General features: G+C 53.3%; 1 protein-coding gene across 1 annotated transcript in view; it reads left to right on the top strand.

The window, feature by feature from the left end:
- Positions 1–17,552, top strand: part of LOC108403727 (uncharacterized) — a 159,757-nt gene that overhangs the window by 105,227 nt on the left and 36,978 nt on the right. The window contains exons 8-11 of the mRNA XM_073219458.1: positions 877–950; positions 2,037–2,148; positions 11,542–11,691; positions 12,690–12,801. Of these exons, the coding sequence (XP_073075559.1) occupies positions 877–947 (71 nt within the window). The 3' untranslated portion in view covers positions 948–950; positions 2,037–2,148; positions 11,542–11,691; positions 12,690–12,801. The remainder of the gene's footprint in view (positions 1–876; positions 951–2,036; positions 2,149–11,541; positions 11,692–12,689; positions 12,802–17,552) is intronic.

Raw genomic sequence — 17,552 nt, 5'->3', positions numbered from 1 at the left:
TGAGTCTGCTGCTGTTTTGTTCCTTCAGTTTCTGCTTTGTTCTTTTACTCCACAGATGAGTGAAATCATCTGATGCTTGTCTTTCTCCATCCTGCTCATTTCACTGAGCATAATCCCCTCTAGCCCCATCCGTGTTGTTGCACACGGTAGGATTAGTTTTCTTCTTACGGCTGAATGATAATCCATTGTGCATATGTACCACCTCTTCTTTATCCATTCGTCTACTGACGGACACTCAGGTTGCTTCCATTCCTTGGCTATTGTACATAGCGCTGCGATAGACATAGGGGTGCATATGTCTTTTTCAACCTAGGCTCCTGCATTCTTAGGGTAAATTGCTGGGAGTGGAATTCCTGGGTCAAATGGTACTTGTACTTTTTTGTTTTTTGAGGAACCTCCATACTGCTTTCCACAATGGTTGAACTGAGATTTACATTCCCACCAGCAGTGCCGGAGGGTTCCCCTTTCTCCACATCCTCGCCACCGTCTGTTGTTGTGTGTCTTCCCGATGGTGGCCATCCTGACTGGTGTGAGGTGATATCTCATGGTGGTTTTAATTTGCATGTCTCTGATGATTAGCGATGTGGAGCATCTTCTCATGTGCTTGTTGGCCACGTGAATTTGTGCTTTGGAGAAGTGTCTGTTCAGATCCTCTGCCCATTTTTTGATCGGGTTATTTGCTTTTTTGTGTGTGGAGGTGCGTGGGCACTTAATATGTATTTTAGATGTCATCCCCCTCTCGGATATGCCATCTATGAATCTATCCTCCCATACTGTCGGATGTCTTTGTTTTACTGATGGTGTTTAAACAGAATCTTATACCCCCTGCCATTTCATTCCAGTTCTGAGTCAATTTTTTTTTTTTTTTTTCCTCAGAACACCAACCTGCCAAGAAAACTGGAATGAAGAGAAGAAGATGTGATACAGGAACCTCGAGCCTGAACTGAGAGGTGAGATGGTGGAGACTGGTAGTATCTTTCCATGTGCTGCTTTCAAGGTTCTACAGGGAAAAAAGGTTGCCACGGAGGTAAGGCCCGGGATGTGGACATCACCTGGTGGTTATCGGTGGAGTCACCTAGCCACTAGCCACTAATGGGAAGGCTGGCGTGCGGCACTGTTATTTCCTGCGGAGTTACATGTGCGGCGTGCCCCCGTTGCAGTTCGGTCAGACCCCGTGTGGGGCTGCCCTGGCACTAGCCGGGGTGCATCTGAGAGCTCTGCCCGTTCCTGCTGGGCTGTCCCAGCGTCCCTCTCAGAACAAGGCCTCCAAAGTGCTCCTGGTAGAGAGACAGACAGAGGGACATAGAGAGAGAGAGAGAGAGAGAGAGAGAGACAGACAGACAGAGAGAGAGAGAGAATTATCCCCATGAGGCAGGGGCAACTTTTTGCTGGAGCTCTGTGAGCATGTTTCTGATTTTTATGTTGAGATCCCTTTCACAAAGATTAATCGAGTGCAGTTACTAGGTTCCTTTGACTTTTGACGTTTCGTATTTGTAGGTGGCGCCCTGTAGCGCCCAGAAGCTTTTCTCTCTGGAGCCGCTCAGCCCTTATGGTGATGGCAGGCAGGGGTCACGGGAGCGGCACTAGTGCCCACGGGAGGAAAGAGGTCATTCGTGCTTCCCGGCCACAGTGCCCATCTCCAGCGCCAGGGCCAGTTTGCGGAGCACGCAGGGAGAAGCCTCTGTGCTTTGCACCCGTAGCTGCCATAGGTGGGGCCGTCCTGTCGCTGGCCTGGCGCGATGGAGGGGGCAGCCGGTTTGCGAGCCGGTGCTGGCGGGGGAGGAAGGTGCAGCAGGCCATGCTGTGTATCAGTCACATCACAGTGGGGGTCCTTGGAGCTGCGTAGGCAGCCAGGGGGGTGGAGCGCCCGGAGCTCCTAAAAGTTCCCCCACCTGCTGGGCAGACTGCACCCGGACAGTTTTGCGCACCTGTGCTTTCTCCTGAGCGGCAAGCTCTCTGTGCAATCCTTGCCCCTTTAGCAGCTCTCCCGCCGTTAGGAGGTCTCTCAGACTGCCCGCCTCTCTTTCATCCCACAGCAGCCGGATGTGGATCCCTGTGTTCCGCAAGTGGCAGGAATCTCAAGTCTCTCCACGTACTCCGCCTGTCTTTGCTTTCCAACCCCACCGATCCTCCAGAGCATCATGTAAGGTAGGTTCATGCTCCCAGAGCAGATCTCCAGGGCTGGGTGTTCAGCAGTCCTAGGCCTCCACCCGCCTCCCCGTTTCCATTTCTCTTCCTCCCTCCGGTGAGCTCGGGTGCGGGAAGGGCCTGCCGGGTCCCTCTGGATCACGGCTTTGGTACGTCACCCTTCACCTTGAGGTGACGGCTTGCCGCGGCAGCCTTCTCTCCTGCTTCTCTTCCAGGATCTGGTGTAGTTGTTAATATTTCCACATTGTATGTATGTATGTGGTCTTCGGAGGAGGTTTCTGCCTCCCCTCTCACACTGCCGTCTTTAATCCCACCAAGCCATCTTTAATTTTTTTTTTTCTTTTTCAGTTTCACTTGTGTAGGCTATCTTTTCCCACCCCTTCAACTTGTAGTTTGTCTGTGTGCTTGGATCTGGATCTTCAGTGAGCCTCCTGTAAGGGAGCACGTAGGCGGTCGTGAGTTTTCATCCATTCAGTCAACCCTGTGTCTTTTGTTTGGAGCATTTAAAGTCTTTCCCTTTACTGTGATAATTGATAGCTGTGTCCTTATTGCACTTCTTCAACTTGATCTCTCTTCTTTTTGCTCATAGTTCTTCTCTGTGCTTTTTCATCCTTGCTCTCCTGGTTATGAGCGATAGCTTTGTTTAGTATTCTGCTTTCCTGTCTGTCTGTCTGTCTGTCTGTCTGTCTATCTATCTATCTAACTTATCTGTCTGATCTCTCCACTCTCATCTATCTACTGTCATCTATGTGTCTATCTATCCAAACTAATCTATCACCTATCTGTCTGTTATCTGTCATCTATATGTATCTATATCAATGTGTCTATCTAATCTATATGTATCTATATCGTCTATCTAGTCTATCATCTTATCAATCTATCTACCTGTCATCTATCTATGTGTATCTATAGGTGTCTGTCTAATCTGTCCACCTGATCTATCATGTATCATCTATCTAATCTGTCTGCCTATTCTAATCTCTCTATATGTATCTATGTGATCTATGTAATCGCTATCTTATCTATCAGTCTATCAATCTAATCTAATCTATCCATCTATCTAATGTATCTGCCTATCTATCTATCTATCTATCTATCATCTATCTATCTATCTATCTATCTATCTATCTATTTTGTCCATTTTTGTGAACTTACCGTCACTAGGCGCACAGTCATTCCTCTGTCTCCTTCTCATTCTTGATTCCTTGTGTTTGTTTCTGTGAGTTAGCCATGTCTTTGGGTCTTGAGAGGAGTGGCCATGGGTTGGAACACCTGGGTAGGTGGCCCGAGTCCTCTGGGTGTAGATGGCCGGCTGGACTCTGACCAGTGCGGGCTGGGGCCGTCCGGGTGCTCTGCCCTGGGGCTGGCCCTGCCGGGGCGGCTGCATGAGCTGCGGGGCAGATCTGAGGCCCCACACAGGGAGCACCCCGGCTGGCCTGCTGGGGCCGAGGCAGGTGCCCGCCCAGTAGTAGGTCTTTGTGCCTGCGCGCCGATGTCACCTCGGTGGCCCTGCTTGGCTGCCTGCCCATCTCCAGAGAGCATGTGTAGTCACAGGTTCAGTGAGCCGCCTTTTTGGGGACACGCGGGGCTGGTGTGAGCTAGTGGCCCGTGGGCTTGCTGAGGTGGCAGGCCAGCTAGCTCGCGGGGAAACTGCTCCCCTCTGTTGTCAAGGTGGAGGTGGAGTTTCAGTGCATTTAGGCATTTAGATGTGAGTGAGGTCTATCTGAAATGGAATAGTAGCATTTAGAGCTATGTTTTCTGTTCGTATGGGAAGGGTGCTGAGCATAAAGAGTTGGGTGGCGGTGGCAGGAATTGTAGGAATGTTTATGTCCTTGCATTTATTTGTTTTCCGTTCAGGGAAGTGATTCTGAAGTAACTTTTTGCTCCTGTATGAAGGTGGTGCGTAAGGTCACCCCACGTCAGTCATGGTGAGATGAAGTGAGGTAGTAGAATTAAAGCCTGTACCCCTTGGCCTTATACGTAGGAGACGCACCGTGGGTGCTGTTTGCTGCTCGCCTAGTTAAGGCTGATTGCCTTAACTAACGTGATGGTTCAGAGTGGTCCCAGCGACATTCCCAGCAAAATCTTTCTACAATTGCATAGAAACCCTTGGGATATCTATATCCCCAGAGGCTAGTGGAAAAGCTTACTCCTTCTGGTCACTGCGAGTTGTTCGCTCTATCGTGCATTTCTTTGTTACTTTTAGACCGACAGGGGCAGCGGTACACACACACACACACACAGACACATAGAATTAAACATGTTTAAAAACCAAAATGAAGAGAGTGGTTTTCTGTGTCACAGCAGGGATTCCCTAGCCTGCGGCGAGCTCAGAGCAGCGTCAGAGAAGAGGGAAGGGGCCTCGTTAGCCAACCCGGTCTCCCTCCTCTGGACTTGCCTCCCCCTTGGCTGTTATCCCTTAAACGCGCAGCACGCAGAACTCGCGTTGAGCACGCACAGTCATAAAACGCGGCTACTTCCACATCCCAGTCACTGGGGCATGGGGCATGTTACATTGTTAGGTGTGGCTCAAAACATTATCACTCGTGTATGTGAGTTCTTCCTCTGTAGCAGAGTGAAAGAGTAAAGACAGCCAGAGGCATATTAGCAAGAACAGGGAAAGACTTTCTTTAATGGATAGCAGGGAGGATAGGAAGCCCCGACAAAAGGACATGGGCCTCGTACGGGGCTGGGGGAGACCGGCAGACTGCCGCAAGGGTGGCGGCATGTGCAGCGCGTCACCGTCGTCGGGGGTAGGGCTGAGTCCGGCGGTTGTGCCACGTGTGGCATCGAGCCCGTGGGGACCGGAAGACGGCCCGCAAGGGCGCCGTGGTGTCCATAGGCTCACCGTCCAGGTCAGAGTCCGGTCCCAGGCTGGCGGCCCACGGGGGCGGCGTGGTGTCCATAGGCTCGCCCTCCGTGTCCGGGTCCGAGCCCAGGGCGGCGGCCCACAGCGGCGGCGTGGTGTCCATAGGCTCACCCTCCGTATCAGAGCCCGGAAGCGGAACCGCCGCCCACGGGGGCGGCATGGTGTCCATAGGCTCGCCCTCCGTATCAGAGTCCGGTAGCGGAACCGCGGACCACGGGGGCGGCATGGTGTCCATATGCTCGCCCTCCGTATCAGAGTCCGGCAGCGGAACCGCGGCCCACGGGGGCGGCGTGGTGTCCATAGGCTCGCCCTCCGTATCAGAGTCCGGCAGCGGAACCGCGGCCCACGGGGGCGGCATGGTGTCCATAGGCTCACCGTCCGTGTCAGAGTCCGGCCCCGGGACTGCGGCCCACAGTGGTGGCATGGTGTCTATAGGCTCACCGTCCATGTCAGAGTCCAGCCCCGGGACTGCGGCCCACAGTGGTGGCATGGTGTCTATAGGCTCGCCCTCCGTGTCAGAGTCTGGCCCCTGGACTGCGGCCCACGGGGGCGGCGTGGTGTCCATAGGCTGGCCGTCCGTGTCAGGGTCCGGCCCCGGGACAGCGGCCCACGGGGGCGGCGTGGTGTCCATAAGCACACCCTCCTTGTCAGAGTCCGGCCCTGGGACTGCGGCCCACGGGGGTGGCGTGGTGTCCATAGGCTCACCCTCCTTGTCAGATTGTGGCCCCAGGCCGTTGGCCCATGGGGTCGGCGTGGTATCTATAGGCTCGCCCTCCGTGTCAGAGTCCGGTCCCAGGCCGGCGGCCCACGGGGGCAGCGTGGTGTTCATAGGCTCGCCCTCCGCGTCAGAGTCCCGCCCCAGCGGCATGGTGTCCATAGGTCCTTCGTTTGAGGCAGGCATGAGCATAGGGTACGAAGCTAGGGAGAGCTTCCAACTCCTTCTCAGGCCGGGCGCACCCTGAGCTGCACAGCTAGGGCAGCCTCTGATAGGTCAACCAGGGGACGCATCACAGAGCCGTCGCCCGGGCAACCGTGATGTCATTCAGGGGGGGATGCGTCACGGAGCCCCCACTGCCGTGAGCACACCAGCCCCACCCAGAGGAGACCGTGGCCCAGTGTCACAGGGTGTGGCCCCAACGCCAACCGCAGTAGAGTCCCTAGCCCCCGGGACTGCCCGCCGAGGGCCGTGCAGGTGTTTGGGCCAGCGAGACCGCCATGCAGACCGTTCAGGGCCGCAGTGCCCGCGTCTGTCAGAGCTAGGCCCGCCCGCGTGTGGGCTCTGCACGCGCTCAGCACCCGGGGTGCGGCGGCCAATGCTGCGTCCCCGCGGTCCCTGAGGCCGGGGCGCCGCCCGCCTTCGCCCCGGGCCTTCCCGTCTTCTCTGGGAGGCCTGGAGCCAGACATGCTTTCTCCGCCATGGCCAGCCAGGCGGGTGACAGATTCCGAGGGAGGGGACCGTCCGCGTGACTTCCCTTTCTAGCTAGTAGGCAGGTTCTTTCTTCGCTTCCCAGGAAGCGTAGGTCAGGGACCACCAGGTTTCAGCATAGCTACATGCCACGTTCTGACTGAGCCTGGCAGCCCAGATTTTCTCTTTGGTCTCATGTTGGGGCCTGTGTCTGGTATACGAGTCACACAACACAGTAAACTGGGAAACACTTTTTATTTTCTTACTTTTATTTTTTTATGTTTATTCATTTTGTTACCATTAATCTACAGTTATATGAAGAGCATTATGTTTTCTAGACTCCCCCCTTCACCAAGTCCCCCCCACAAACCCCGTGACAGTCACTGTCCATCGGTGTAGTAAGATGCTGTAGAATCACTACTTGTCTTCTCTGTGTTGCACAGTCCTCCCTCTCCCTATGCGCACCCCCCCCCGCCCCACATTATACATGCTAATAATCGTAAGGCCCCCTTTCTTTTTCCCCACCCTTATCCCTCCCTTCCCACCCATCCTCCCCAGTCCCTTTCCCTTTGGTAACTGTTTGTCCATTCTTGGCTTCTGTGATTCTGCTGCTGTTTTCTTCCTTCAGTTTCTCTTTGTTCTTACACTCCACATATGAGTGAAGTCACTTGGCACTTGTCTTTCTCCGCCTGGCTTATTTCACTGAGCATGGTAATAATACCGTCTAGCTCCATCCGTGTTGTTGCCAACGGTAGGATTTGTTTTCTTCCTAAGGCTGAATGATATTCCATTGTTTATAATATGTACCACGTCTTCTTTATCCATTCATCTGCTGATGGACACTTAGGTTGCTTCCATTTCTTGGCTATTGTTAATAGCGCTGCGACAAACACAGGGGTGCATCTGTCTTTTTCAAACTGGGCTCCTGCATTCTTAGGGTAAATTGCTGGGAGTTGAATTCCTGGGTCAAATGGTATTTCTCTTTTGAGCTTTTTGGGGAACCTCCATACTGCTTTCCACAATGGTTGAACTGAGATTTACATTCCCACCAGCAGTGTCGGAGGGTTCCCCTTTCTCCACATCCTCGCCAACATCTGTTGTTGTGTGTCTTCCCGATGGTGGACGTCCTGACTGGTGTGAGGTGATATCTCATGGTGGTTTTAATTTGCATGTCTCTGATGATTAGCGATGTGGAGCATCTTTTCATGTGCCTGTTGGCCACCTGAATTTCTTCTTTGGAGAAGTGTCTGTTCAGATCCTCTGCCCATTTTTTGATCGGATTATTTGTTTTTATCGTGTGTGGAGGTGCGTGAGCTCCTTATATATTTTGGATGTCGACCCTTTATCGGATCTGTCATTTATGAATATATTCTCGCATATACTGTAGGGTACCTTTTTGTTCTATTGATGGTGTCCTTTGCTGTACGGAAGCTTTTCGACTTGATGTAGTCCCACCAGTTCTTTTTTGCTTTTGTTTTCCTTGCCCGGGGAGGTATGTTCTTGAAGAGGTCGCTCATGCTTATGTCCAGGAGATTTGTGCCTATGTTTTTCTCTGAGAGTTTTATGGTTTCATGACTCAGATTCAGGTCTTGGATCCATTTTGAATTTACCTTTCTGTGTGGGGTTAGACAGTGATCCAGTTTCATTCTCTTATGTGTAGCTGTCCAGTTTTGCCAGCACCATCTGTTGAAGAGAGTGTCATTTCCCCATTGTATGTCCCTGTCTGCCGTACATTATAGCAATTGACCACATATGTTTGGGTTAATGTCTGGAGTCTCTATTCTGTTCCGGCGGTCTGTGGCTCTGTTCTAGTGCCAGTAGCAAACTGTCTTGATGACTGTGGCTTTGTAGTAGAGCTTGATGTTGGGGAGCGAGACACCGCGCCCACCCAACACACACACAGACACACTTTCTTCTTCCTTCTCAGGGTTGCTTTGGCTATTCGGGATCTGTGGTGTTTCCATATGAATTTTGGAACTGTTTGTTCCAGTTTGCGGAAGAATGCTGTTGGTAATTTGACAGGGACTGCACCCAATCTGTAGATTGCTTTGGGCAGGATGGCCATTTTGACGATCTTAATTCTTCCTAGCTAAGAGCGTGGGATGAGTTTCCATTCGTTAGTGTCCTCTTGAATTTCTCTCAAAGAGTGTCTTACAGTGTTCAGGGTATAGGTCTTTCGCTTCCCTGGTTAGGTTTATTCGCAGGTATTTCATTCTTTTTGATGCAATTGGGAATGGAACTGTTTTCCTGATTTCCCTTTCTATTGGTTCATTGTTAGTGTGTAGGTAAGCCACAGATTTCTGCGTGTTGATTTTGTATCCTGCAACTCTGCTGTATTCCGATATCAGTTCTAGCAGTTTTGGAGTGGAGTCTTTAGGGTTTTTTTATGTACAGTATCATGTCATCTGCAGATAGTGACCGCTTAGCTTCTTCTTTACCAGTTTGGATTCCTTGTATTTCTTTGTTTCGTCTAACTGCCGTGGCTAGGACCTCCAGTACTATGTTGAATAACAGTGGGGAGAGTGGGCATCCCTGTCTTGTTCCCCATCTCAGAGGAACAGCTTCCAGCCTCTCGCTGTTCAGTATGATGTTGGCTGTGGGTTTATCATGTGTGGCCTTTGTTACGTTGAGGTACTTGCCCTGTATACCCATTTTGTTGAGGGTTTTTATCGTGAATGGATGTTGAATTTTGTCGAATGCTTCTTCAGCATCTGTGGAGATGATCATGTGGTTTTGGTCTCTCTTTGTGTTTATGCGGTGGATGGTGTGGATGGGTTTTCGAATGTTGTTACCATCCTTGCATCCCTGGGATGAATCCCACTTGATCATGGTATTTGATCCTCTTGACGTATTTTTGAATTTGGTTTGCTAATATTTTGTTCATTTCCTAGGTATTTTTGCTCCTCATCCGCATTTCCGGAGAATCCTTCTGAGCCGTAACTGTCCAATGGGTGTCTTGTTAGGTTAACACAGAGGCTTTGGGGCCCTAGCCCAGGGTAGAGGCTGGTTGCCAGGGGCACCAGGGTTGTGGTTAGGGGGGGGGGGACTTTCAGCCCCCAGCCCCCAGGAAAGGAAGAGGAAAGGGATGAGGTCTGCAGGTTGAATCAGCAATGGCCAGCGATTTAGTCAGTCATGGCCCTGCAGTGAAGCCCACGCAAAAACCCTATGAGAAGAGAGCACATCTCTCTCTCTCATCTCCTGCTTCTCCGTCAGAGCTTCCATGCTTGGGGAACCAGGTTGTCTGCACATGCCACCATGCCAGGCCCCAAGTTCCGGGAGGATAGAAGCTCCTTTTCTTGGGACCTTGCCGTGTGTGTGTGTGTGTGTGTGTGTGTGTGTGTGTGTGCGCACGCGCTGTTCTGTCCTTTATGATACTCTTTGTTAAACTGGTAAACGTGTTTTTCCTGAGCTGCTGAGGCACCCTAGCAACTTGGGCAGACCTAAGGGGGAGGTCGTTGGAACTTCCAATCCTAGCCTGTATGTAGGTGGCAAGCACGAGCTAATTGCATGGGCCTGGCAACCGGGCTCTGGAGTTGGGGTGGAGGGCAGTCTTGAGGATAGAAACCTTACCCTGGGGAATCTGGTGCTGCACCCAGGCAGATATCCTCAGAGTTGAGTTCTCAGAAACCCTGCTGCTGTTGGAGAATTGCTTGGTGTTGTATGCATTGGAAACAGGTCCGGTATCCTGAAGGGACTTCCAGTGCTGTGTATGAAAAAGAACGCTGGGTCAGATGATACCGCTATGGATGTATTTAGGAACCTCCACACTGTTTCCCGTAGTGGCTGCACCAATTTACATGGTCACCAACAGTGCACGAGGGTTCCCTTTGTCCACTTCCTCATCAACGCTTGTTATTTCTTTTTGTCTTTTTTTTCCTTTTGGTACTAGCCATTCCGACTGGTGTGAGGTGATATCTCGTTGTGATTTCTGTGTGTCTGTGACCGTGAATGTGCAATTACATGAGCAGCATGGTTACTAGACTCCCCCTCCCATTTATCTTATCAAGCCCCCCCACCCTATACCCCATGACAGTCACTGTCCATCGGCGTCGTAAGACGCTGTAGAATCCCTGCTTGTCTTCTCTGTGTTACACCGCCTTCCCCGGGCCCCGGCACCCCCGCCGCCCCACCCCCTACATTATGTGTGCGAGCCGTAATGCCCCTTTTTCCTACTTATCCCTCCCTCCCCTCCCATCCTCCCCAGTCCCTTTCCCTTTGGTAACTATTAGTGCACTCTTGGGCTCTGTGAGTCTGCTGCTGTTTTGTTCCTTCAGTTTCTGCTTTGTTCTTTTACTCCACAGATGAGTGAAATCATCTGATGCTTGTCTTTCTCCATCCTGCTCATTTCACTGAGCATAATCCCCTCTAGCCCCATCCGTGTTGTTGCACACGGTAGGATTAGTTTTCTTCTTACGGCTGAATGATAATCCATTGTGCATATGTACCACCTCTTCTTTATCCATTCGTCTACTGACGGACACTCAGGTTGCTTCCATTCCTTGGCTATTGTACATAGCGCTGCGATAGACATAGGGGTGCATATGTCTTTTTCAACCTAGGCTCCTGCATTCTTAGGGTAAATTGCTGGGAGTGGAATTCCTGGGTCAAATGGTACTTGTACTTTTTTGTTTTTTGAGGAACCTCCATACTGCTTTCCACAATGGTTGAACTGAGATTTACATTCCCACCAGCAGTGCCGGAGGGTTCCCCTTTCTCCACATCCTCGCCACCGTCTGTTGTGTGTCTTCCCGATGGTGGCCATCCTGACTGGTGTGAGGTGATATCTCATGGTGGTTTTAATTTGCATGTCTCTGATGATTAGCGATGTGGAGCATCTTCTCATGTGCTTGTTGGCCACGTGAATTTGTGCTTTGGAGAAGTGTCTGTTCAGATCCTCTGCCCATTTTTTGATCGGGTTATTTGCTTTTTTGTGTGTGGAGGTGCGTGGGCACTTAATACGTATTTTAGATGTCATCCCCCTCTCGGATATGCCATCTATGAATCTATCCTCCCATACTGTCGGATGTCTTTGTTTTACTGATGGTGTTTAAACAGAATCTTATACCCCCTGCCATTTCATTCCAGTTCTGAGTCAATTTTTTTTTTTTTTTTTCCTCAGAACACCAACCTGCCAAGAAAACTGGAACGAAGAGAAGAAGATGTGATACAGGAACCTCGAGCCTGAACTGAGAAGTGAGATGGTGGAGACTGGTAGTATCTTTCCATGTGCTGCTTTCAAGGTTCACAGGGAAAAAAGGTTGCCACGGAGGTAAGGCCCGGGATGTGGACATCACCTGGTGGTTATCGGTGGAGCCACCTAGCCACTAGCCACTAATGGGAAGGCTGGCGTGCGGCACTGTTATTTCCTGCGGAGTTACATGTGCAGCGTGCCCCCGTTGCAGTTCGGTCAGACCCCGTGTGGGGCTGCCCTGGCACTAGCCGGGGTGCATCTGAGAGCTCTGCCTGTTCCTGCTGGGCTGTCCCAGCGTCCCTCTCAGAACAAGGCCTCCAAAGTGCTCCTGGTATAGAGACAGACAGAGGGACATAGAGAGAGAGAGAGAGAGAGAGACAGACAGACAGACAGAGAGAGAGAGAGAATTATCCCCATGAGGCAGGGGCAACATTTTGCTGGAGCTCTGTGAGCATGTTTCTGATTTTTATGTTGAGATCCCTTTCACAAAGATTAATCGAGTGCAGTTACCAGGTTCCTTTGACTTTTGACGTTTCGTATTTGTAGGTGGCGCCCTGTAGCGCCCAGAAGCTTTTCTCTCTGGAGCCGCTCAGCCCTTATGGTGATGGCAGGCAGGGGTCACGGGAGCGGCACTAGTGCCCACGGGAGTAAAGAGGTCATTCCTGCTTCCTGGCCACAGTGCCCATCTCCAGCGCCAGGGCCAGTTTGCGGAGCACGCAGGGAGAAGCATCTGTGCTTTGCACCCGTAGCTGCGGCCGTCCTGTCGCTGGCCTGGCGCGATGGAGGGGGCAGCCGGTTTGCGAGCCGGTGCTGGCGGGGGAGGAAGGTGCAGCAGGCCATGCTGTGTATCAGTCACATCACAGTGGGGGTCCTTGGAGCTGCGTAGGCAGCCAGGGGGGTGGAGCGCCCGGAGCTCCTAAAAGTTCCCCCACCTGCTGGGCAGACTGCACCCGGACAGTTTTGCGCACCTGTGCTTTCTCCTGAGCGGCAAGCTCTCTGTGCAATCCTTGCCCCTTTAGCAGCTCTCCCGCCGTTAGGAGGTCTCTCAGACTGCCCGCCTCTCTTTCATCCCACAGCAGCCGGATGTGGATCCCTGTGTTCCGCAAGTGGCAGGAATCTCAAGTCTCTCCACGTACTCCGCCTGTCTTTGCTTTCCAACCCCACCGATCCTCCAGAGCATCATGTAAGGTAGGTTCGTGCTCCCAGAGCAGATCTCCAGGGCTGGGTGTTCAGCAGTCCTAGGCCTCCACCCGCCTCCCGTTTCCATTTCTCTTCCTCCCTCCGGTGAGCTCGGGTGCGGGAAGGGCCTGCCGGGTCCCTCTGGATCACGGCTTTGGTACGTCACCCTTCACCTTGAGGTGACGGCTTGCTGCGGCAGCCTTCTCTCCTGCTTCTCTTCCAGGATCTGGTGTAGTTGTTAATATTTCCACATTGTATGTATGTATGTGGTCTTCGGAGGAGGTTTCTGCCTCCCCTCTCACACTGCCGTCTTTAATCCCACCAAGCCATCTTTAATTTTTTTTTTTCTTTTTCAGTTTCACTTGTGTAGGCTATCTTTTCCCACCCCTTCAACTTGTAGTTTGTCTGTGTGCTTGGATCTGGATCTTCAGTGAGCCTCCTGTAAGGGAGCACGTAGGCGGTCGTGAGTTTTCATCCATTCAGTCAACCCTGTGTCTTTTGTTTGGAGCATTTAAAGTCTTTCCCTTTACTGTGATAATTGATAGCTGTGTCCTTATTGCACTTCTTCAACTTGATCTCTCTTCTTTTTGCTCATAGTTCTTCTCTGTGCTTTTTCATCCTTGCTCTCCTGGTTATGAGCGATAGCTTTGTTTAGTATTCTGCTTTCCTGTCTGTCTGTCTGTCTGTCTGTCTGTCTATCTATCTAACTTATCTGTCTGATCTCTCCACTCTCATCTATCTACTGTCATCTATGTGTCTATCTATCCAAACTAATCTATCACCTATCTGTCTGTTATCTGTCATCTATATGTATCTATATCAATGTGTCTATCTAATCTATATGTATCTATATCGTCTATCTAGTCTATCATCTTATCAATCTATCTACCTGTCATCTATCTATGTGTATCTATAGGTGTCTGTCTAATCTGTCCACCTGATCTATCATGTATCATCTATCTAATCTGTCTGCCTATTCTATCTAATCTCTCTCTATATATCTATATGATCTATGTAATCTATCTTATCTATCAGTCTATCAATCTAATCTAATCTATCCATCTATCTAATGTATCTGCGTATCTATCTATCTATCTATCTATCTATCTATCTATCTATCTATCTATCTATTTTGTCCATTTTTGTGAACGTACCGTCACTAGGCGCACAGTCATTCCTCTGTCTCCTTCTCATTCTTGATTCCTTGTGTTTGTTTCTGTGAGTTAGCCGTGTCTTTGGGTCTTGAGAGGAGTGGCCATGGGTTGGAACACCTGGGTAGGTGGCCCGAGTCCTCTGGGTGTAGATGGCCGGCTGGACTCTGACCAGTGCGGGCTGGGGCCGTCCGGGTGCTCTGCCCTGGGGCTGGCCCTGCCGGGGCGGCTGCATGAGCTGCGGGGCAGATCTGAGGCCCCACACAGGGAGCACCCCGGCTGGCCTGCTGGGGCCGAGGCAGGTGCCCGCCCAGTAGTAGGTCTTTGTGCCTGCGCGCCGATGTCACCTCGGTGGCCCTGCTTGGCTCCCTGCCCATCTCCAGAGAGCATGTGTATTCACAGGTTCAGTGAGCCGCCTTTTTGGGGACACGCGGGGCTGGTGTGGGCTAGTGGCCCGTGGACTTGCTGAGGTGGCAGGCCAGCTAGCTCGCGGGGAAACTGCTCCCCTCTGTTGTCAAGGTGGAGGTGGAGTTTCAGTGCATTTAAGCATTTAGATGTGAGTGAGGTCTATCTGAAATGGAATAGTAGCATTTAGAGCTATGTTTTCTGTTCGTATGGGAAGGGTGCTGAGCATAAAGAGTTGGGTGGCGGTGGCAGGAATTGTAGGAATGTTTATGTTCTTGCATTTATTTGTTTTCCGTTAAGGGAAGTGATTCTGAAGTAACTTTTTGCTCCTGTATGAAGGTGGTGCATAAGGTCACCCCACGTCAGTCATGGTGAGATGAAGTGAGGTAGTAGAATTAAAGCCTGTACCCCTTGGCCTTATACGTAGGAGACGCACCATGGGTGCTCTTTGCTGCTCGCCTGTCCTGGCTGATTGCCTTAACTAACGTGATGGTTCAGAGTGATCCCAGCGACATTCCCAGCAAAATCTTTCTACAATTGCATAGAAACCCTTGGGATATCTATATCCCCAGAGGCTAGTGGAAAAGCTTACTCCTTCTGGTCACTGCGAGTTGTTCGCTCTATCGTGCATTTCTTTGTTACTTTTAGACCGACAGGGGCAGCGGTACACACACACACACACACACACACATAGAATTAAACATGTTTAAAAACCAAAATGAAGAGAGTGGTTTTCTGTGTCACAGCAGGGATTCCCTAGCCTGCGGCGAGCTCAGAGCAGCGTCAGAGAAGAGGGAAGGGGCCTCGTTAGCCAACCCGGTCTCCCTCCTCTGGACTTGCCTCCCCCTTGGCTGTTATCCCTTAAACGCGCAGCACGCAGACCTCGCGTTGAGCACGCACAGTCATAAAACGCGGCTACTTCCACATCCCAGTCACTGGGGCATGGGGCATGTTACATTGTTAGGTGTGGCTCAAAACATTATCACTCGTGTATGTGAGTTCTTCCTCTGTAGCAGAGTGAAAGAGTAAAGACAGCCAGAGGCATATTAGCAAGAACAGGGAAAGACTTTCTTTAATGGATAGCAGGGAGGATAGGAAGCCCCGACAAAAGGACATGGGCCTCGTACGGGGCTGGAGGAGACCGGTAGACGGCCGCAAGGGTGGCGGCATGTGTAGCGCGTCACCATCGTCGGGGGTAGGGCTGAGTCCGGCGGTTGTGCCACGTTTGGCATCGAGCCCGTGGGGACCGGAAGACGGCCCGCAAGGGCGCCGTGGTGTCCATAGGCTCACTGTCCATGTCAGAGTCCTGTCCCAGGCTGGCAGCCCACGCGGCGGCGTGGTGTCCATAGGCTGGCCCTCCGTGTCAGAGTCTGGCCCCGGGAGTGCGGCCCACGGTGGCGTCGTGGTGTCCATAGGCTCGCCCTCCGTGTCAGAGTCCGGCAGCGGAACCGCAGCCCACGGGGGCGGCGTGGTGTCCATAGGCTCGCCCTCCGTGTCAGAGTCCGGCCCGTGGACTGCAGGCCACGGGGGCGGCGTGGTGTCTATAGGCTCGCCCTCCGTGTCAGAGTCCGGCGGCGGAACCGCGGCCCACGGGGGCGGCGTGGTGGTCATAGGCTCGCCCTCCGTGTCAGATTCCGGCAGCGGAACCGCAGCCCACGGGGGCGGCGTGGTGTCCATAGGCTCTCCCTCCGTGTCAGAGTCCGGCCCCTGGACTGCGGCCTACGGGGGCGGCATGGTGTCAATAGGCTCACCCTCCGTGTCAGAGTCTGGCAGTGGAATCGCGGCCCACGGGGGTGACGTGGTGTCCACAGGCTCGCCCTCGGTGTCAGAGTCCGGCCCCTGGACTGCGGCCCACGGAGGCCGCGTGGTGACCTTAGGCTCGCCTTCCGTATCAGAGTCCGACAGCGGAATCGCGACCCACGGGGGCGGCGTGGTGTCCATAGGCTCGCCCTCCGTATCAGGGTCCGGCAGCGGAACCGCGGCCCACGGGGGCTGCGTGGTGTCCATCGGCTCGCCCTCCGTGTCAGAGTCCGGCTGCGGAACCACGGCCCACGGGGGCGGTGTGGTGTCCATAGGCTCGCCCTCCGTGTCAGAGTCCGGCAGCGGAACCGCGGCCCACGGGGGCGGCGTGGTGTCTATATGCTTGCCCTCCGTGTCAGAGTCCGGCGGCGGAACCGCGGCCCACGGGTGCGGCGTGGTGTCCATAGGCTCGCCCTCCGTATCAGAGTCTGGCCGCAGAACCGCGGCCCACAGGGGCGGCCTGGTGTCCATAGGCTCGCCTTCCGTGTCAGAGTTCGGCAGCGGAACAGCGGCCCCCGTGGGCGGCCTGGTGTCCATAGGCTTGTCCTCCGTTTCAGAGTCCGGCCCCTGGACTGCGGCCCACGGGGGCGGCGTGGTGTCCATAGGCTCGCCCTCCATATCAGAGTCCGGCAGTGGAACTGCGGCCCACCGGGGCGGCATGGTGTCCATAGGCTCACCGTCCGTGTCAGAGTCTGGCCCCGGGACTGCGTCCCACAGTGGTGGCATGGTTTCTATAGGCTCAACCTCCGTGTCAGATTCTGGCCCCAGGCCGTTGGCCCATGGGGGCGGCGTGGTGTCTATAGGCTCGCCCTCCGTGTCAGAGTCTGGCCCCTGGACTGCGGCCCACGGGGGCGGCGTGGTGTCCATAGGCTGGCCGTCCGTGTCAGGGTCCGGCCCCGGGACAGCGGCCCACGGGGGCGGCGTGGTGTCCATAAGCACACCCTCCTTGTCAGAGTCCGGCCCTGGACTGCGGCCCACGGGGTTGGCGTGGTGTCCATAGGCTCACTCTCCGTGTCAGAGTCCTGTCCCTTGCCGGCGGCCCACTGGGGCAGCGTGGTGTTCATAGGCTCGTCCTCCACGTCAGAGTCCCGCCCCAGCGGCATGGTGTCCATAGGTCCTTCGTTTGAGGCAGGCATGAGAATAGGGTACGAAGCTAGGGAGAGCTTCCAACTCCTTCTCAGGCACCCTGAGCTGCCCAGCTAGGGCAGCCTCTAATAGGTCAACCAGGGGACGCATCACAGAGCAGTCGCCCGGGCAACCGTGATGTCATCCAGGGGGGGATGCGTCACGGAGCCCCCACTGCCCTGAGCACACCAACCCCACCCAGAGGAGACCGTGGCCCAGTGTCACAGGGCGTGGCCCCAACGCCCACCGCAGTAGAGTCCCTAGCCCCCGGGACTACCC

The sequence above is a fragment of the Manis javanica genome, chromosome 13, assembly GCF_040802235.1.
Source record: "Manis javanica isolate MJ-LG chromosome 13, MJ_LKY, whole genome shotgun sequence".
In the NCBI taxonomy this organism is placed as follows: Eukaryota; Metazoa; Chordata; class Mammalia; order Pholidota; family Manidae; genus Manis; species Manis javanica.
The sequence above is the reverse complement of the archived record's forward strand: the minus strand, read 5'-3'. Positions and strand labels throughout refer to the sequence as shown.